Source organism: Bos indicus x Bos taurus, chromosome 11, assembly GCF_003369695.1.
Source record: "Bos indicus x Bos taurus breed Angus x Brahman F1 hybrid chromosome 11, Bos_hybrid_MaternalHap_v2.0, whole genome shotgun sequence".
Classification (NCBI taxonomy): domain Eukaryota; kingdom Metazoa; phylum Chordata; class Mammalia; order Artiodactyla; family Bovidae; genus Bos; species Bos indicus x Bos taurus.
In genome coordinates, this window is record NC_040086.1 from 93,423,044 (window position 1) to 93,445,289 (window position 22,246).

Below are 22,246 nucleotides of genomic sequence, written 5' to 3' on the forward strand. Positions count from 1 at the left end.
AGGTCCTTCTCTTCCGTGTGCACGCACGCCCAGCCTAGGGTCGCACTGGGGCACACGCACTCGTGTTGCTCCACACGCACGCTCTCACACACTCACATGAGCACACACACACTGGCGCTCTTTTTGCTCTAAGTGACAAACATTCTGCAGATGGCTGATTCTATGCCATGTAGCACCCAAGACAGGAAAGATGTCTAAGAGAGCATATCACTGACTCCAAACCTACTGCCTCCATTGCCACATAAACCTCATTCAAAAGTTATCCAAAGGGCCACTGAGGTTCATTTCTGCATTTGCCTTTATTTTTATTTTTGAAGGGAGAAGAGAGATTCCTATGATTTTCTCACATGTACTACACAGACTTTCTGCAGTAAGAACTTCGGTAACACTGCTGTGGATAACCCTGCATCACTCTCTGGGACCTGTTCCCTTCACCTCCACAGCAAAATTCACAACAAAGCATAACACTACCAATGTGAAGTGAGTATTTCCTATCCCTAACTCAAATCACCTGCAGTTCATACAGTTTCTAACCAGAAACTTAAATGTGCCTCTGTTACTGGCAGGCAGCCAAGCTAGGAACTGGGTATGGCCCTTCAGTAGCCTTTGAATGGAGTGTAAGTTGGCTGTAAGAAGAACTACTTAGAATATTTAATTTCAATATGGTCAGAAACAGGCAATTAGAACAAGCAGTCCTTCAATCAGGCAAAGCAGAGAGAAGAGCAACTCCAACCAAACCAAGAACCACAAGGTTGTGGCATTTTCAAAGGGAATTTAAGTTGGGTCACTAGAATGAGTAGGTCTGAGATCCTCCAATTCATTTAAAGAAACCCTAGATACAAACTGTGCTTTGGATTGCTGTGCAGAGAGGCTAAAAGGAGAAATCAGTAAGACAGTGTACATACCATAGGCAGGGGCAGCTGTGCTGTAACCATAGGGTGTTCCATAGCCTGGTGCAAAGAAGGAGAGAGCAGATCAGTCAGGACAAAGGGCAGTCAGCGCTGGCCCGATTCACAAGGAACGCCGCCCGACACCTTGGGCCCTGCCTGAGGCCTTCTTCCAGGTGTGGCTGAACAAGAACCCTTCCCAGGATGGCCCTAGTCCACCAATCCCTCCATGCCTACGCAGATTGGAAGCTTTTTATTATGGCCTACCAGACACTGGGTACACTTACTTCTCACTACACTTACCACATTACACTAATTATCAACTCTACCTGCATTCCCCACTAGAATGGCAGAGACTCAAGTCTTATACATCTTTGTATCACCGGAACCTAGCAGAATGGCATGTAGTAACCACTCACTAAACATAATTTGTTCAACAAAACAATACTCAGAACCACTCAAATTACCAATTTCTCAAAGTTGGATAATAGAAATTTCCAAGTCTTTTTTCAGAAAGCAGTAACAAGAGCAGACTACAGCCTCAAATGCCAGTAAAGAGGCACACACATCAGGCTGCAGGCTTGAGGCCGAGCTCCATGCCTTGCTTATATCCTAATTCTGGGCCCCAGCACGGGGTCTCTCAATAAATGTTGCTAAAATTGACATTAGCATCTGGTGCCTATGAAAAGGCTCATACTGTCAACATAAACTAGTACAAAGAACACGTTTTGAACCAGTTAGTTCTACCACTAGTTTCTTCTATGTCCTCAGATATCTAACTTTGAGCTGCCACCTTCATCTATAAGATGGGAAACCCTCCAAGCTACTTTATAGTTGTATAGGGGTTAGAAACAGTATGTTAACAGAAACAATCTTTAACCTTTCAGTAAAATGACTTTAAAACATATAAATATTAAAACACTTGGGTAAATCTCTAGGAAAAACAGAATAAAGGCACAAAATCTACATGGGCCCTTCACCTTGTACCAAAAACAAATCCAGCCTTTTAACCTCACAGCCCCTTTTCCTACAATCATTTCTGCTGCTAAAATGATCAACTCCAACTCATCCTTTGGGAATCACCTCCTCTGTGAAGTCCCCTAGGCTTGCGGTTCACTCGGTCCACCCCATATCATCGCTTATATTGTATTTCATGGTGCTTTCTAAAGTGTCTGTTCCCATCCCAAGTGACCCCTAGCATTCCCTGGGGCAGATGCTAAATCTTAAGTCATCTTTGAATGCTCAGTTCCAAATCTCTCATTTGAGACAAAATATTCAAGCATACGTTGAAAAAAAAAGTAAACTGCTTTTGGGGACTAATTGAAACATTTTCATAAGAGATAAAATTTTTCACTTTTTAGTCTACACTTAAGTCATAAACCTAGGGGCTGTACAACTGAGTCTTTAGTGCTCACTACATCACATATTTCAAGAGGACAAAAGACAGCTGAAATAAGCAGTAGGAAATGAACAGTAGGAAAAGTATCAGAAGCCAAAAAAGAAGTTAATGCTTAAAAAAGAATGCTGTATACCAGATTTATTCCAGGAAAAGGCAGTTGGTTGGCAAAGGTTATATAGTTTCAAAGGCTTGACTAAAATCTCCTTAAAGAGAGAAACTATAACTGCTGAGCTGGCCAGCAGTTGTGCTCCAGTACAGGCCACGAGCTTCTAATCCTGACTTCCCGTCCCACTAAGCAAGGTGACTTTGAATTGCACGCACTATTTAATATTTACCCTCTCAGAGCCTCAGTCTTCTGCAGAAACCGACCGCAGAGGAATGCATTTAAAAACATATGTAAAAATACTACAGTCCCTGCTGCAAGGAATACGCTCTGCAAAAGGCATATAACCTATTCATAATCTAATCTGACCTCTTCTGAATGTTCTCTAGGCTATAAAAGAACTTCCTTTTGAAAGCCTTCAGGAGACAGGCCTTTGCAGAGCTCAGGGCAATGATGTAAGAGAGAAGCTACTCGGATTCCCTCACAATCACTGCTACTAGCAGATGGTGGCTGGCCACCTGAGTGAGGAGAACATTCCATGACCCAGCAGCTGGACACACCCGGACAAGCACATCACCAAAGGCAAGACAGTTCACCTCAAGCTGCCTACTACTGTTTAATGAAAGCCGCTTCCTTTAACAAGACGTTAAACAAGGCAAAAAAAAAATTTTAATTTCCATAAAATAGTGAGATGTACAGAAAAAGGTCTTAATTTTGGACACACAAACTGTATCAAACTGTAACCACCCTCCTTCCTCCCCTGGTCCCACTGCCACGGGTCTTTCAGCGTCTGTCTCTTTCAATGGCACCACCTCCAACCCACCTCCTGCAGCTGAAGATCCTGCAGGGACACTTGAAATCTCACTCTGTTTCATTCTCCACAATAAACCAATCAATTGCCTCTTAAGTTGTTCCATCTGCTCACTTCCTGCCACCCTTCTACTTCCCTACACTCACAGGAGGTGCCTCCACTGCCTCCTATCTGGGCTCTGAGTTTACAAAAACCTTCTACTGTGTCTTGGCATGCCAACTTCTGCCCCTACAAGTCATCTTCATACAACAGAGAGTGATTTTTACAAATAAAGTCTGATCTCATCCCTTCTCTTAGAACCCTTCACGACTTCCCACCGCACTTAGGTTCTAAGACCAAAACCCAAACCAAGACCTCCAGGACTGGGACTAAACATCCAGCTTCAGCTCAAATCCACCCTACCCACTCCCTGGGCTCTCCACACTACAGACTGGTCTCATCCCAGTTCTTCAAATGAGTTAAGTTCCCTCCCACCAGCACCACAGGGTGCTGACATGCTGGTCCCTCTGCAGGCAGTGCTCTTCCATCTGAATCTACTCTAACTCCTACTCATTCTTCAAAGCTCAGTTCAAGTGTCACGTCTTCAGGAAAACCTTTGAGTCCCCAACAGACTAGACCAGGTTTCCCTGTCACGTTCCCTCACAGCACTGTGCCTTTCTCCTTTATCACAGCAGCTTGGTCAGTCGTGAGCATTCCATTAGTATATCTCATCTTTATGCCAAACACTCCAGGAGAACAAAATGCCATCGTGCTCTGTGTCAGAGCAGGCACACAATATTTGAATAAGAGAGGACATTCTTTATATGACACATTTTTGAGCTAAGCCCCTAGAGGATCAACTTCTAGAAGCTTAACTCCAAAGCCACATTATCCACAAAACTTCCCAAAAAGCCTATCCTAATTCTTTCTTGGGGCAGGGGGGAAATAACCCACAATCTAAGTGAACTTTTTATGAGTGTCACACAGTTACACAAAAAATAATGACAAGACCCAATCTTTACGACAATTTATCTGATCAACAACTACAAGAGGTTTACTTGTCAAGTTCAAAGTTCCATGCTTGCACGATTACAGGAATTTAACTTAACTTCAACAAGACAGCCGTATAGCTACTGCTAAAATGATATAAAGATTGGAACAGAAGACAGAAAGAAGGCTTCTTTCCCCATCTTCCTCAAGCCATGTTGTGAAATGGAAATAATACAAACTTTGGAACTAGAAACTCTTACATTCAGATCTCTGCTCTGCTGTTCACAAGATGTCTCACACTGAGCTCACTGCCTCACCTCCCTAAACTTTAGTTTTTCCTCATCTGGAAAAAAACAGAAATAATTTCTACTTGAGGAAACACTGTAAAGACTAAAATCAAGTAACTGAAATCATTTATATGTAAGTATCTACTGAATACTGAGCACTGAATAAGAAAGCTCCCCCTTTCTTTTTTATGTAATTCTACAGCCCTTGATGATTCACCAGACACTGAGTTAAAGAAATGCTAACACCGTCAGGCTTCACCCCAACTGAGCAGCCTCTTACCAATCGTTCTTCTCACCTGTGATACCCAACCTGTCATCTGTGTCCCTAATGAATACACCCTGCTCAGTATCCAAACTCCCCAGTGTGTGGAATATCTCTGAGCTTTCTCATTGTCAAAATATGACCCCTCCACCAAGTGCAATATTCTTCATCTGTCACCTCCCTCCAAAAGGCCTCTAGTCATTCAGCAAATTCCAGGAGAAAACCTAATAACATTCTATAGACTCTCTTCTTTTAAATTTCAGTGCACATGCATCCTATACCTGTATTATGTTTCCAGAAACCCTGTGTAACCCTGGAAAATAAAGGAGAAGCTATTCTTGGAAACTGTGGCCCAGAAAAAGGAGGCAGACATCTCTCAGGTTGTACTATACCTGGAGCTATGTAGCCGGGAGCAGCTGTGGCCCCAACAAAAGCCCCCCTTGTTAGAGTTCCTCTTCCTCTGCCCCGAACAGCTTGGACTGCTGCGGACACAGCTGTATTCACAACACCCTTTGCCTGTTAAAAATAACACATTTCATTACTGAGAGAAATAAGATCATCTCATCAACTCTGTAATGTATATAACCTCTACAAGAAACTTAAGCCTGTACATGACACAAGTCATCTATGCCTTTGATGACTTCAGTTTATCATCTGTAAAATAAAAATGACATATTAGAGTTAGTCCAGAAAATATGCTGACATATAGTAGTATGCTGGGCTTCCCTGGTGACTCAAATAGTAAAGAATCTGCCTGCAGGAAACTGAGGTTTGATCCCTGGATCAGGAAGCTCCCCTGGAGAAGGAAATGGCAATCCACTCCAGTATTCTTGCCTGAAGAATCCCATGGACAGAGGCTCACGGAGAGCTGTAGTCCATGGGGCTGCAGAGTTGGACACGACTGAGCGACTAACACACACACAGAAGTATGCAGATAAAGTGTTCTTATCACTTGAAGGTTATCCAGAAACAGTTCATTTTCTACACACACATTTCAGCAGTCAGATTACATCCAAAGTTATTTTAGGCCTAATTAAAAGTAATTACAGACACCTGATATCTAGGTTCAAAATCCACTAAATTCTCTTCCAACAAACCAAAAAATACAGCAAACCTCCTACAATTAGCTATGAACCTGAGTCAGGTTTAAACAGAAAGAGGTGGGGAAGATTAAGACAGGAAGACCAAAGATGTGAATGCCAGTCCCTGCTCTAAGTAGCTGAGACCTCAGGAAGAAGATTCCTCTAGCAGCAGGGATGGGGGCTGCGGGGTGGGTGTGGGTGTGGGTGTGGGTGTGGGTGTGGGTGTGGGTGTGGGTGTGTGTGTGGCAGCAGGGGTGGGGGCTGCGGGGTGGGAGTGTGTGAGTGTGAGTGTGTGTGTGTGTGTGGCAGCAGAGGTGGGGGCTGCGGGGTGGGAGTGTGTGAGTGTGTGTGTGAGTGTGAGTGTGTGTGTGTGTGTGTGTGTGTGTGTGTGTGTGTGTGTGTGTGTGTGGCAGCAGGGATGGGGGCTGCGGGGTGGGAGTGTGTGAGTGTGTGTGTGTGTGTGTGGCAGCAAGGGTGGGGGCTGCGTGGTGGGAGTGTGTGTGTGTGTGTGTGTATCATCTCTAAAATCCCTTCTTGCTCTAAAATGCCACAGGACTCTGGTAAAGTCGCAGAATCTCTATGGCAGTCTCCCCTCTAATTGTAAAATGGGGATTATGACATCTACTTTGTTTTCCTTACTGCAGAGTAGAAAGAGCAACTGAGAAAACAGACATAAAACTGAAAAGTAGACAAGGAGTAACAGTATACAGGAATGCAAAAACATTTCTTTCGGAAATTGAAATTTTAAGAAATAAGAAAACATCTAGATTTAAATTAAATATTGTTTAGTTTTTAATATAATAATGCAACAAAAACTCAAGCTCGGGAAATTAAGAAACTAGTAACATTCCCTGCTATAACCAAGCTTCAGGGAAGGAGGTTCAGAGCCTCAAAAGCGTTGCAGAGCAAGTCAGCAGCACTACACACAGTTTAAACAGTCAGTGCATACACACGTTTATCTCTCACTGAAAAATCCCCACCTTTTTTCCTCCTAGGATAGCCTCTATCGCTAGTATGACTGAATAGAAGACAGCTTCAAGGTCAAACGTATCATGAACAGAGAACAGCCATCTTCCCTTCTGGCTGAAAAAAAAAATCCAACCCACAAATCCAAAATAGACTGCTTCTTGGCTGTCAAGCACATTGAACACATGAGTTTTATATCTTCTAGTATGGAAAATTTCTAAAAATGAGTGAACTTCATGCAGACTTTTTTTTTAAACACAGCTTAGTCAAATGCAGTCAGGAATTAGCAATCTGGCGGCAGCACAGTGACTCCACACAAGTCAAACTCCTGTCTCCTAGACCCAAACCTAATAAGTTATCTGCACACAGGCTTTATAAACACTAAAATTAAGTGACCATATACAAGATGTATGCACAAGAAAAACACACCAAAACAAACAAGGTCACAATTATCTTTCTACTAATTTAGAACATCTTATAAAAGATTTTCAAAAAAGAAAATCCATTTATCCTTTCTCTACACGTGTACCAATACAACTTAAATGCTTTATTTGTATTTCAATTCAGTAATAATTTTCTGTTTATATTTTGAATTCTAGAATATAAGCAGTGTTTATTATAATAAATACAAAAAATGTAAATGAACACAAAACATATTTCTAAGATGGATATCATATACAACAGGAGCATGCCCACAGTCTTTGGAACAAGAAAAATCAGGTTTCGAAGGGAACCTTTACTGTCAGCTGCGTTACTACAAGCAGTGTCAATGCGTTCAAAGTGTTCTATTGTGATCTATTCTACCCTGTTAACAATGGACTTTGCATATGCATACTTAACACAGAATCTTAAATAATCTATGCTTCCTTCTATTGGTCTAAAGATTTTCACTTGACTTTTCCCTATCATGTAATATATTCAGATATTATTATACCAGTATTCTCCACCAGAGAGAGAATGTGTCTTATAGTTAGTTACATGTCTCTTTTCCCCTCACAATCATGCACATAGTGTATGTCTAGAAAATATTTTTGAATATGTAAATGAATGCATGGGAGAATCTGTTATTCAAAAGCGTGCAATTAGGAAGCCATCTTTTCTTACTGCAATCCTTGCTACAATCCTGGGCTTTCTGTAGCTCTGACATTTCCAGTGTCAGTAACGAACAAAAGCAACACAGGGTCAATTTCCACTGTGCTGCCCTCAAAGAAACCCCAAAATAAACAATGTAAAAGGACAAAACTGGAAAGGAAATAAAACAACTGCGGGCTGGGATGAGAATAAGCCCAACACTCTTGGCAGCTTCCCTAAACAAACGCAGGATCTCATTAGAGTCCCAGCCCTTCAACACTGCTTCATCAAGAGGACTTGAGGCCCCAAATATTTAAAGCCAATGGTCTCTTTTTAACATAGGATCTGCCTGAAAGACCACAAAACAGGGGACCAGTAATCGTTATTTCTATTATGCATGATCAACCCAACAGAAAAAGTTGCCAAGTCCAAGCAAGAAAAATAAATAACTTCAGAAAAATCTCAAGTGGCACAAAGACATGAAAGGAGATTTCACTCTGGTGGTATCTTTCCAAGGTTTAATGCTTAACTCATACCTGAGGGATAATCTTCTTTTTCTTATTATTTGCTGCATTGGGTCCAGAAAACAGCTTCTCCAGGGCAGCTAAAGCTGCACTTGCCTTTGCCACTTTCTTATTTGGACCTGCACCTCTGAATTTTTGTCCATCCACTTCTACCTAAAATCAAGAACAACACTCTGCAGTTATCCCATGTAATTCCTCTGTGTAGTTTTAATTTAAATGTATCATAACACAGAAAACAAAAACACCAAAAGTCAAATAGTACCATAAGAACTGACTGAGTCTAACTCTTTTTTTAAAAGTAAGCTCAGAACAACCTATGTCTTTGAGGGGAAAAATAAGGTTGGCTTGTATCTAGGTACATACCTCCATCACAAAGCGTTTGTCATGGCTTCCACCAGTCTCCGAGATGAGTTCGTACTTGAGACCTCTTCTTTTTTCATTGAGCTCCATTACAGGATTTTTGCCACTTGCTGTGAGGATAGGGCCCTGAGTTCTTACCTAAAAGGAGGTTCAATCAAGGAAGATTTTAAAATATTAGATTTCTTATTAATACAAGTATACTATATCTCTACTGAAAAAGAGGCTCAAAAATTATACTTGAAAGCATTTGGGAGCTAGGATGCATTATTACTTCTACGTATGAATGACAAAACATCTCTAAAGGGACAGAAATCCTACATACAGTGAACACTGCAGGAAGTCATCTCGCCAGCCTGTCATGGAAGCAAAGAGGTCTCCACAAAGCAGGATGCTAGAGCAGTGGAGCCTGGCCATTACCTGACACTCCAGGCTCTGATCTAGTGTGTTCAAGATCTAAGAACAAAACTATAAATGACTGACAGTGTAGGTAGAAGAGTAAAGATTCACATTCAATGTTTTTTACCTTTAGGATAAAGTTTAAACAGCTCTCAATTTGGGAGATGGAAAGAAAATGTGCCTACACACCTCTCAGTCTCTAAAGAGATTTGAGGGAACCAACAGTAAAAACAGCAGGCTATAGACTATGAATTCTGAAGTTTAAAAATAATAAAAGCAGTCATTCCCTGCCCTCAAGGATCTAGAGTACAGTGGGAGGGACTGATCTAATCACTACGAAATAATGAACACTATAGAGCAGGTGCATGCTATGGAAACACAGTACAAGTAATCATTTTCTAGGGCAAACAGGGTAGTTTTCCTAGAAGTGCCATACAAAACTGATCTTAATAGGTAAGTAGTACCAGGCCATGATAAGGAGGAAACATAGAAGAAGGGCATTCTGGACAGAAGAAACAGCCATGCAAAAGCCCGAGAGAAGGAAAGAATATTTGTTTGGGAAACGTAAATAAATTCTATTTGGCTATATTAAGGGAGTGAGGAGACAAAAGCAGAACCAGATTAGAAACACCCTTGATGAAGCCAAGCCATTAAGGACTTCAAATGTCATGCAAATGAGCTTCGACCTTATTATGGACAACAGGGAGCCACTGGAGGATTTAAATCTGAAAAGCAGAGCCATTACTTTGCTGACAAAGGTCCATATAGTCAAAGCTATGAGTTGGTTCATTTTCGTATGCCCTTACTATCAACCACAGTACCAAATACAGAACAGATGATAAATAAGTCTGCATTTACTAGTAAATCTCTTTATCTTAAACTAATCCTCTTGGTGTATCAGTGAGATGTCTTTTTCTTATTTTATATTTGCCCTTCTTTAATATAGGGGACAATAATGACAAATCTAGATAGCGTATTAAAAAGCAGAGACATCACTTTGCCCACAAAGGTCACATACAGTTTAGTTTATGGTTTTTCTAGTAGTCACGTATGGAAGTGAGAGCTGGACCATAAAGAAGGCTGAGCATCGAAGAATTGATGCTTTCAAACTATGGTGTTGGAGAGGACTCTTGAGAGTCCGTTGGACAGCAAGGAGATCAAACTAATCAATCCTAAAGGAAATCAATCCTGAATATTCATTGGAGGGACTGATGCTGAGACGGAAAACCAATACTTTGGCCATCTGGTGCGAAGAGCCAACTCACTGGAAAAGACCCTGATGCTGCGAAAGATAGAAGAGAGGAGGAGAAGGGGATGACAGAAGATGAGATGGTTAGACGGCATCACCTACTCGACAGATATGAGTCTGAACAAGCTCTGGGAGATGGTGAAGGACAGGAAAGCCTGGCATACTGCAGTCTATGGGGTCTCAAAGAGACAAAATCATGATTAAATTAGAAAACAACTCTAGGAGTGATGGAAAGAATTGACACAAAGATAAACTAGCAGTGAGGAAGAGAAGTAATTCATGTAAGAGTGCGAAGCTTAGGACTGAAAATAAATCACAAAATACCACATAACTACAATTTTAGAAAGACCCAATGATTGAGCACTTTTTGAGGTTAGAGATCATGTCTATAATTCTGCCACAGTAATTGCTCAAGAAATGGTGAACAACGAGTATATATAATAGGATTTTAATGTATATAAACCTAACGGACAGCAAGATTCTCTTAAAATACTCTATGTTGATTCAATAAGGAGTTGATATTATCAAAGTGGAACACTGGACAATTTTAAAAGATAATGTTAATAAACATTCCTGGATCATTTTGTTAAAAACATCATTTCTTGAAGAATTTTAAATAATCTACATTTTTTTAAGTTTCAAGGCAAAATTCTGGTCTCCGTCTTTTAAAGGTAATGAGTAATTTCTGAAATTTTTCTATGTGGTAATCACTCTCTGTTTTCAAACCTGAAATCACTTTTTAAAAATATGTAATTATTTTTTTATTTGGCTGTACTGGATCTTAGTTGAGGCATGCAAGATCTAGTTCCCTGATCAGGGGTTGAACCCAGGCCCCCTGCAGTGGGAACGTGGAGTTTTAGCCACTCGACCAACAGGGAAGTCCCCTGAAATCACTTCTATAAAAATGAGTCAAGACAAAAATAAAAGTTCCATTACTACATTTTACGGAAGCAAAGCAGAGATGGATTCACTACCAGAACTTCCATATACTCTCTTGCTGCTGCTGCTAAGTTGCATCAGTCGTGTCCAACTCTGTGCAACCCCATAGACGGCAGCCTGCCAGGCTCCCCCGTCCCTGGGATTCTCCAGGCAAGAACACTGGAGTGGATTGCCATTTCCTTCTCCAATGCATGAAAGTGAAAAGTGAAAGTGAAGTCGCTCAGTCGGGTCCGACTCTTAGCGACCACATGGACTGCAGTCTACCAGGCTCCTCTGTTCATGGGATTTTCCAGGCAGGAGTACTGGAGTGGGTCGCCAGTGCCTTCTCCAATATACTCTCCTAACTGCTACTAATTCAGCCCACAGTGCTCTGCTCTCTTAATTTCCTTTGAACAGTCTGAACCTTATAATTAATGAGCTTTTTTTCTCTTAGTGAGCTTCCCAGGTGTGCTGTGGTAAAGTAAGTAAAGTCACTCAGTCGTGTCCGACTCTTTGCGACCCCGAGGACTGTAGCCCACCAGGCTCCTCCATCCATGGGATTCTCCAGGCAAGAATACTGGAGTGGGTTGCCATTTCCTTCTCCAGGGGATCTTCCCGACCCTGGGATCGAACCCACGTCTCCTTCATTGCAGGCAGACGCTTTAAACTCTGAGCCACCAGGGAAGCTGTGGTAAAGAACCCACCTACAAATGCAGGAGGCATAAGACACTTGGGTTCAATCCCTGGGTCAGGAAGATCCCCTGGAAGAGGGCATGGCAATCCATTCCAGTATTCTTGCTGGAGAATCCCGTAACAGAGGAGTCTGATGGGCTACCGTCCAAGGGGTCACAAAGAGTCGGACACGAGTATTTGTAACACTGCCAGCAAACCATCTTGGCCTGCCTGTGACAACCACTTATGAATGACTGGTCCTCTCCAAAGGCAGGTGCCAATCCACCACATCACAAGAGGGATCAGGAATTGCTTTCACAGGCCTCAGCCCTAATCAGTTCCCTCCATACAGGCCTACGTGGTACTTCTCAGACATCTACTTTCACAATTCCAGATCTCTGGTGGCCCAGATGCTAAAGAATCTGCATGCTGTGCAGGAGATCGGGAGACCTGGGTTCGATCCCTGGGTCGGGAAGATCCCCTGTAGAAGGGAATGGCTACCCACTCTAGTATTCTTACCTAGAGAATTCCATGGACAGAGGAGCCTGGCAGGCTACAGTCCATGGGGGTCACAAAGAGTCGGACATCACTGAGTGACTAACATTTTCACTTTCCTTGTCCAAGAATGTCTTCTTTCTATCTCTTCCCCACAGAGCAAATTCCTCTTCATTATCTCAAATCAAGCTCATATATTACTCTGATTTTACATGTGTGTATGTTTCATTTTGCAATCATGGTGCTTATCACATTATATCATAATCTTTAAGGCTCTGGACACAATTTTTGTAGCATCTAGTAATATGCAGACACTAAAAGGAGTTTAGTATCCTCCCTCATAGCTCAGTGGGTTAAGAATCTACCTGAAAGGCAGGTAGGAGACCTGGGTTTGATTCCTAGGTCGGGACAACCCTCTGGAGAAGGAAATGGCAACCCACTCCAGTATTCTTGCCTGAGAATTCCATGAATAGAGAAGTCTGACAGGCTACAGTCCATGGGGTCCCAAGAGTTGGACACGACTTAGTGACTAAACCACCACCAAAAGGAGTTTAGTACTAAGTCCTTGATAAATACCATTCTTACAAAAGACAAATTTTAAAAAAATGTCATATAAGCTCTTGCTAAGTTAATTTTCCTTATGTAAAATGCCACAAGCAAGGGCCCCTTGAATTTCCAATTAAGCCATGTATCATTTCTACTTGGATTTTTGTAAAATTCTATTATCTGTGACAATGTGTCATAGGTCAGGACTACTCAAGAGTCTGAGGAACAGGCTATGCCCTCTTTAGGGCTGGACCAACTCAATGATGACCTGACCCCCACATCTTAGAACAAATTTCAAATAATCCTAAATTTCCCTCATTAGCTTTTTTTTTAAGTTTACAAACATACATAAATACATTCATTCATTGATAGCCCAGCAGCCTGCAGGATCTTATTTCCCCTACCTGAGACCAAACCCAGGGACCAGAGACTGAACCTAGGTCCCTGCAGTAGAAGCATGGGGTACTATCCACTGGACCAGGGAATTCCCTAGATCTTTTTGCTTTTCATGCTTCAGTTATTGTTGACATTCTTGATATACTGTAATTGTGAGATGCTGGACATGACTCCCATGGCCAGCAAAAGAGAAACGCTAGTTAAATTAGGATACATCCATACAGTACACAGTTATGCTTACAAATATTTTTAGAGTTAAGTGAAAAAAACGAGATGTAAAACTGTATGAAAGTATCATTACCTTCTATAAAAAAAAATAACCGAAGAAAAAAGGCTGGATAGAAATAAACAAAAATATTAATAATGGCTGCCTCTTAAATACATACACCTGTATATGCTTTTGATTATCTCATTGGTACTTCTCCGGAACTCTCAAATTTTTGACATTAAACATACATTACTTTTTTTCTAAGAAAAAAATATATAAGTATACCTCTAAGGTACTGGAGGTTTCAGTTGTAGAATTTCCAGTATTATTGCTTGAGTTTGAAGACACTGTTTCATTTTTGCCTTCGTTATCTGACTTTTCATCGGAACTCATACATTCAATATCTGCATCAAAGCCCGTTGGGTATCCCATTGCCTGCAGTACCTGTAAAAATTACATTAAGATTCAGTTTTATTCAAATACCAGACACCTCAGAGAATAGACGAAATACTGAGAACACCAGTTTCAAACCCAAAGCATTTGAATCCATGAAACGCATTGCAGGGAAAAGCAAGATGTTGCTCATCTACAAATCCTTGGTTAAACAAGCTTTACCTACCAGGGTATCACCACAAAAAAATGGAGGAAACCTCCTCAGAGTAATTAGGTTTAAATAACAGATAACAGAAATGCAAACCTGAGGCTACTCTGAGTTCACTTAATTTGGAGATGAGGACTTCTCTGATGGCACAGTGAATAAGAAATCTGCCTGCCAGTGCGGGGGACATGAGTTCCAGTCGCGGTCCAGGAAGATTCCATATGCCAAGGAGCAACAAGGCCTGTGCACCACAACTACTGAGCCCGTGCACTGCAACCAATGAAGCCCACACACCTGGATCCTGCGCTCCACGAGAGAAGCTACCCGAGTGGGAAGCTTGCTTACTGAAATGAAGAGTAGCCCCCACTCACCACAACTAGAGAAAGTCCACGCAAAGCAATGAAGACGCTGTGCAACCAAAAATTAATAAAGTACATAAATAATTTGGAAATGAGAGATGGAGAAACAGAATAGCCAAATTCAGCCAATGAGGTAGCAGTAATTAAAAGTAGGGTGGCACACTATGAAAAGTACACTGGGCTAGAAAGGAGAAGACCTGATGCTCTAACCCTCTTCTCCTCTGATCCTCAATTTTCTAATTTGCAAAACAGGAAGGCTGATTAATTGACCTAAGTTTTATGACTCAATGCAATAGAGGAAATTAGCACAGAAAGGAAATCAAGACATTTTCTTTACCTTGGAGCCAGTTTGCCTGTTAGTTACGAAATTACAGCTGTAGCTTCCTACTATCCATTCCTTTGGCTTCCATCTTAAAGCATAATTAAGACTTGAAAGAAAAGATTCAGTCCTTGGGTTCATCCTCTGCTGCTAAGTGAACCAGGAGCAAGTCTAGGCGTGTATCTCCAGCCTCCTGTCAAGGAGCGATTACTCTATGGCTCCCTCCCATGTTTATTCTTGTGTATTTCCATTCATGTTTGGCACTTCTCATCTTTTTTAAAATAGTTTTCCAAACAGTGTATGTGTGTGCATGTGTGTGTTTGCAAGCCTTTTAAAACCTCCTTCCAGGTTAAACTGCTTTAGATGTTTGCAAAAGAATACGTTCGTGAGCACTTTTATAAGCCTCTTTCAAACAGGCTGACACTGAATTGTCAGTCACTGACTTAAAGGTCTGTACCAAAGTTAGGTTCCTGAAGATCCCTGTATTTGTCTCGGCTTTTGACTATGTTTTAAGTTGCTTGAGTGTAAAAGCAATGGCATATTTCTTTATAACCTCAACTAAACCTAATAGCTTTCTCAAAAACCTGTAATGGTCGCCACACAAATGAGAAAGAAGTCAAACAGCCTAGCCTTTATAAATGACGGCATCCTGTACAAAGGATTTTGCTAACATACATGAAATTACGCTAAACAAAAAATGGGCAGAAGTAGAATTCTAAACCAAAAGAACCTGAAATTAATTCACCCAGTTCATATGGAGAACTTGGCATTCTGTTGAACATTTCCAAATTGTAAATAAATTCTCTGTATTCAATGGGAGTAAGGCCAAGAATACTTTAACATCCTAAGTTCTAAAAGGACTCAAATAGTACTTCACACTAAGTACACTAACGTCACTCGGTTATATCCTCACCATTATTTGTAAAAAAAACACCTCTCTACTGCCCAAGTCCTGCAAATACGCTCTCTCTGAGAAATTCCGTCTCTGAAAGAGCAGTTACCAGTCTGGAATTAATACCAGGTTAACACAGGCTGCAAGTCAAAAGCCAAGAGTTCCAAAGAAATTTGATTTGTTAAAAAAAAAAAAAGAGAGAAATTTGATTTGTTTACTCCAATAAAAACTAAAGACATGCAGTTTCTCCAAATTTAATACAGATAGTTAAAAGAGAATAATGTAAATTATTTAACACCACTTCTCTCTGCCCTTTTTTCACATATCAGATTCATTTGTTGTTGTAGCAACATACTTCAATACATTTATAAATATTTCATATAAACGGATGGATAATCTCAAAGGATTGCAAATGTACTTACAACACAGCACAACAAAAACATTTTCAAATTAAGTCATATTTCTATGAACACATTCTGAAATTATTAACTAGCATAAGCCACAAAAGTAAAAAAAAAAAAAAAAAGGTATGGAGTTCTTGGAACTATAGAAACAATTTGTTTGGAATCAGTATTAAGGTAAAAAAAAAAAAAACTGGTATACCAAAGAAAAGTGAGTTTCAAATGTCTGGCAAACAAATCAAACCTAATAAACAAATCAATTGAACTGAAAATCACAAGATAATCCCTGGAAGAAAGGTGAATAGAAAATCAAGGGTAATCATGCCTGTTCTCTTCTGGCAGGGGGTTAAGGCTGAGACGGCTGACACCCTCAAAGATGAGGGACCAAGAGTGAAAACATGAAACACCCTCTCCATGGCTCTCCACTCAGGAGAAAGCCATACGCACAGCTTACACTGGTAGAGAACTGATGGCTCCAGAACTTCTGCAGAGGGGCTTTATTTCTTGCCCCCTTCACCTGATCTTTTGCCTACAATGACTAAGATTCTTTTGGTGGAATATAGCTGATTATGTCCATAACAATGTCTTTTGTGAGGGATTGTCAGGAAAAAGAGGAAGAAAGGGAAGATTGGCCAATAATCTTCATTACTTTAGGGTATGTGCTGCTAGGCAGCCAGGCTCCTTGAGCAAAGCTCCTTGAGCAAAACTGGTTTATTCTTGTCTCATTTTGATTTCAGTGCTGTTCTTAACAGGTACAGAGGTCTACCAAGTTACCGAGTAAAGAATTCAAGGATTTTTATCTAGTGGAACCTACTTTTATAAACACATTACATATAAAACACACTCCGAAATTCACTTATAACAGAATCTATAATGTGATATAACCTTTACAGAAGGCAATTTAGCAATACATGCCTGACATTTAATAAGAAATCCTAATCCTTTGCTAAAGGCAAGGGAGAAAAGGAAAGATATACCCATTTGAATGCAAGTTCCAGAGAACAGCAAGGAGAGATAAGAAAGCCTTCCTCAGTGATCAATGCAAAGAAATAGAGGAAAACAACAGAATGAGAAAGACTAGAGATCTCTTCAAGAAAATTAGAGATACCAAGGGAACAATCATGCAAAGATGAGCACAATAAAGGACAGAAATTGTATGACCTAACAGAAGCAGAAGATATTAAGAAGAGGTGGCAAGAATACACAGAACAATTATACAAAAAAGATCTTCATGACCCAGATAACCACAATGGTATCATCACTCACCTAGAGCCAGACACCCTGGAATGCAAAGTCAAGTGGGCCTTAGGAAACATCACTATGAACAAAACTAGTGGAGGCGATGCTATTTTAAATCCTAAAAGATGATGCTGTTAAAGTGCTGCACTCAATATGCCAGCAAATCTGGAAAACTCAGCAGTTGGCCACAGGACTGGAAAAGATCAGTTTTCATTCCAATCCCAAAGAAAGGCAATGTCAAAGAATATTCAAACTACCATACAATTGCACTCATCTCACATGATAACAAAGTAATGTTCAAAATTCCCCAATCCACGCTTCAAAAGTACGTGAACCATGAACTTCTAGATGTTCAAGCTGGATTTTGAAAAGGCATAGGAACCAGAGATTAAATTGCCAACATCTGCTGGATCATAGAAAAATAAAGAGTTTCAGAAAAACATCTGCTTTATTGATTACACAAAAGCCTTTGACTGTGTGGATCACAACAAACTGTGGAAAATTCTTCGAGATGGGAATACCAGATCACCTTGTCTGCCTCCTGAGAAATCTGTATGCAGGTCAAGAAGCAACAGTTAGAACTGCACATGAAACAACAGACTGGTTCCAAATCGGGAAAGGAGTACCTCAAGGCTGTATATTGTCACCCTGCTTATTTAACTTCTATGCAGAGTACATCATGTGAAATGGTAGGGTGGATGAAGCACAAGCTGTAATCAAGACTGCCGGGAGAAATATCAGTAACTTCAGATATGCAGATGACACCACACTTAAGGCAGAAAGCAAAGAATAAAGAGTCTCTTGATGAAATTGAAAGAGGAGAGTGAAAAGGTTGGCTTAAAGCTCAACATTCAGAAAACTAAGATCATGGCACCCAGTCCCATCATGTCACAGCAAACAGATGGGGAAACAATGGAAAACAGTGAGAGACTATTTTTTTGGGCTCCAAAATCACTGAAGATGGTGACTGCAGCCATGAAAGTAAAAGACACTTGCTCCTTGGAAGAAAAGCTGTGACCAACCTAGACAGTGTATTAAAAAGCAGAGGTATTACTTTACCAACAAAGGTCCGTCTAGTCAAAGCTATGGTTTTTCCAGTAGTCATTTATGGATGTGAGAGTTGGACTATAAAGAAAGCTGAGTACCAGAGAATGGATGCTTTTGAACTGTGGTCTTGGAGAAGACTCTTGAGAGTCCCTTGGACTGCAAGGAGATCCAACCAGTCCATCCTAAAGGAAATCAGTCCTGAATATTCATTGGCAGGACTGATGCTGAAGCTGCAACTCCAATACTCTGGCCACCTGATGCAAAGAACCTACTCATTAGAAAAGACCCTGATGCTGGGAAAGACTGAAGGCGGGAGAAGAAGGGGACGACAGAAGATGAGATGATTGGATGGCATCACCAACATGATGGACATAAGTTTGAACAAGCTCCAGGAGTTGATGATGGACAGGGAAGCCTGGCGTGCTGCAATCTATAGGGTCGCAAAGAGTCAGACAGGACTGAGCTACTGAAGTGAATACATGTTTAATGAATTAACAGATCACTCAAATGTGCTTTCTTCTTATTATTTATTTTTGGCTCTAATGGGTCTTTGTTGCTGTGTGGGCTTTTCTCTAGTTGTGGCGAGAGGGAGCTACCCTCTTGCTATGGTGTGCGGGCCTCTCACTGCAGTGCCTTCTCTTGTTGTAGAACATGGGCAATAGGGCTCAAGGGTTTCAGCAGTTGTGGCTTTCGGGCCCTAGAGCACAGACTCTATAGTTGTGGCACATGGGCTTAGCAAGGTTATAGCATCTTCCCAGATCAGGGATCACACCAGTGTCTCCTGCCTTAGCAGGCAGATTCTTTACCACTGAGCCACTAGGAAAGCCCTGTGCTTTCTTCTTAACCTAGCAATTCCATCTCTTAAATGTATCATAAAGGATAATCAGACTAGTTCACAAACATGAAAAGCAATCAACTCAATGCATCTAAATCTAAATGGATTAGTTACATTATGGCAGATTGATACTAATAAAATATTATACCATCACTAAAAATTAGAGCAAACTTTGTTGTTATTAAAAAAAAAGCCTCATAATAAATTTTTAGATAGACAAGAAAGCCATGGCCCTTATTTTAAATATACATTTTTGTATATACAGTATGTTGGTCCCTCCATTCCTTATGTGAAACCGTTGGAGCCAGATTGTTTTCACAATTCCTAATGATGCAAAGTTTATAAAGCTAAAACAGTACATTTACCAAATATTTTCCAAATCCTCAGTGGACTCTCAGGTGCCACCCCATGTGTGTGCATCAAACTTAGGGAAATATTTTTCATTTTCAATACTTTTTTGAAATTATAAATTTAAAAACAAAAAGCTTAGAAAAATACATACCAAAATATTAATGGTTATTATGAGAACAAACAACACCTAAATCTTGTCGTATTGCAAAATTTGCCACTCTACTAACTCCCCCAAATTTGCCTAAGTGAAATCTGCTATGAAGCCACTAGCTTATATTACAGGTTATTATAAGAAATAACCCACAGACTGTCACAGCATCAGAGGTGCCTCTGAAGACATCACTGCTTCATGATATTGCTTTGACTCCTTTTTATGAAGACCCACCCAAGGGGAATGCCAAGTGACCTTTAGACCAAAACAACTCTTGACTCTCATAATCAACTGTCATAGACAAAGAACTGATGTAGATATTTCAAAAGCTTTCTGGGTCAGATGTTAGAGAACTTCTATTCAAATTTCTGACTCATTCACAGCATACTTTACAACTAAACTGTATTTTTAGCCTTATTCCTAAATTCATTTTTCCCTCATTCTTAGTATTCTTTTTGTCTCGTTTTAAACTCATACTATTTCGACATACTTAAAAAGTACTCCCTTTTAAACAACATACCCTATTGTTCTATAATTTTATGGCTAAGTTGTTATTTTTCTGAATTATGCTTATTACCACTTAACAAATAACTGACCCATGTGTCTAACCACTGTCTTTCTCCCCATCCTATCCTCATTAGAATGCAAGTTCCAGGAGGGTGGAGACTTCGTTCTGGTCACTGCTATATTCTTAGCATCCATGATAAATGTTTACATTTACATTAATAAATACCTGCAAACTGGAATGATTATGAAAACAGACCAATTACATCTTATGTCATACTGTTACATAACAGAACTTTTCTGAAGTTAAAAGTTATCTTCTATCTACATGATCTTTGACATTTTCATATTTCTCTGCAAGAGGCCAGATGTACTCATGGATAGAGTCTAGTATTTAGCAACTTTCTACAAACTTATATGCATAACTGACTGGTTCAATCCTGGATCTTATTCTTTATGAAAATATTTCAAAATACAGAAAAAGCACCAGTTGCAAAAAAAAAAAATCATTAATTTATGATAGAAAAAATTCTGCAAATAACAAAATATCCAATGACGGGAATGTTTAAACAAGTAACAGTATATCTATTATAATCATTATAATAACACAGCCATTAAAATACATTTATAAAGATTTTAATAACATGGAAAAATACTGATGACATGTGAAATGAAAGAGGATTAAATTACACATACACTGTGAGCTCAACATAAAACAAACAAAAATACTGTTGTATATACTATATAAAATATTAATGAACTGCCTCAGAGATAAGCAATTAACATAGATTTTCTTTACTTTTTTCTGTGTTTTGCAAATTTTGTATCATCAATACATATTATTTTATAATCAAAAAAATAGTTTTGTGATTCAGAGGTAACAGAAGTCTATACGCTATTGTCATTAAACTCTTGAAAATTCTGTTAATATACCATAGATAAACAAGCACCTTATTTACAACATAAAATAACAAAGCATTTTTAAGAAAAATAAATAGTGTACCTTCACTGCTACGTGAAGCTTTGCTGTTTTCTTGGATGGTCCTGAGGCTTCATATGTTGTACCATCCACATCTACAGACATTGTGAAGACTGGGGCATGGACAGGGCCAGACTGAGATAAAAGCTTATACTGAAGCCCAGGCCTGATCTGATTCAGCCTCATTAGTGCATTCATGAGGTCTATTGCTTTACTATCCAGAACTGCAAGAGAAAGAGGAATGAGATCAGAAATTAGACCACTTGCTTTAATCTATGTTTTTGTAGGTTCCTAGTAATAGTAACCACTATAAACTCAGGTTTTAAAAAAGCAAGATTTTCAAAATGCACACATAAATTCACTTCATAAATAATTCTAAAATTACTGCTTAAATACTTACACTAACATCATTGTAAAAGTAACATGCATTAACATCTTTGTTGTTGTTTAGTTGCTAAGTCAATTCCAACTCTTGGTGACCCTATGGACTGTAACCTGCCAGGCTCCCCTGTCCATGGGATTTCCCAGGCAAGAATACTGGAGTGGGTTGCCATTCCCTTCTTCAGGGGATCTCCTCACCCAGGGATCAAACTAGTGTCTCCCGCAATGGCAGGCGGATTCTTCACCCATCAGGGAAGCCCATGCATTACCATATTAATTAATTTTAGTTTGCCAATATTAATATATCTTAAGCAAATGGTGCTTGAAAACAGAAGCTATTCATGTTCTTCAAACTCGAATTCAAATCAATCAAATTCTTCACTTTTTAATTTTTATTTTCCTGGGACATAAATCCTTTCTAGTTCACATCTATAAGAATAAAGATTTTACACACTTTTCCTTAAGTTTCGTTTCATCTTCTTATTGGGATCTTTATCATCCCCTAATCCATCTTCAAATGGCCTCTTCAGAGCTGAAGACCCAGCACCTAAAAAAAGGTACAAGAGATTATCAGTTAAAATAGTGATTT

At 39.9% G+C, this 22,246-nt stretch overlaps 1 protein-coding gene across 4 annotated transcripts in view; it reads right to left on the minus strand.

The window, feature by feature from the left end:
- The window catches only part of STRBP (spermatid perinuclear RNA binding protein), a 151,956-nt gene that overhangs the window by 16,500 nt on the left and 113,210 nt on the right, over positions 1 to 22,246 (minus strand). For all 4 annotated transcript variants that reach the window (XR_003513489.1, XM_027556221.1, XM_027556219.1 and 1 more), the window contains exons 11-17: positions 22,112 to 22,204; positions 21,301 to 21,500; positions 13,887 to 14,045; positions 8,725 to 8,859; positions 8,374 to 8,514; positions 5,111 to 5,234; positions 906 to 950 (exon numbers count right to left, since the gene is read on the minus strand). Coding sequence is in view for 3 of the 4 variants with exons in the window: in XM_027556221.1 (XP_027412022.1) it covers positions 906 to 950; positions 5,111 to 5,234; positions 8,374 to 8,514; positions 8,725 to 8,859; positions 13,887 to 14,045; positions 21,301 to 21,500; positions 22,112 to 22,204 (897 nt within the window). In the remaining variant the exon portion in view is untranslated. The remainder of the gene's footprint in view (positions 1 to 905; positions 951 to 5,110; positions 5,235 to 8,373; positions 8,515 to 8,724; positions 8,860 to 13,886; positions 14,046 to 21,300; positions 21,501 to 22,111; positions 22,205 to 22,246) is intronic.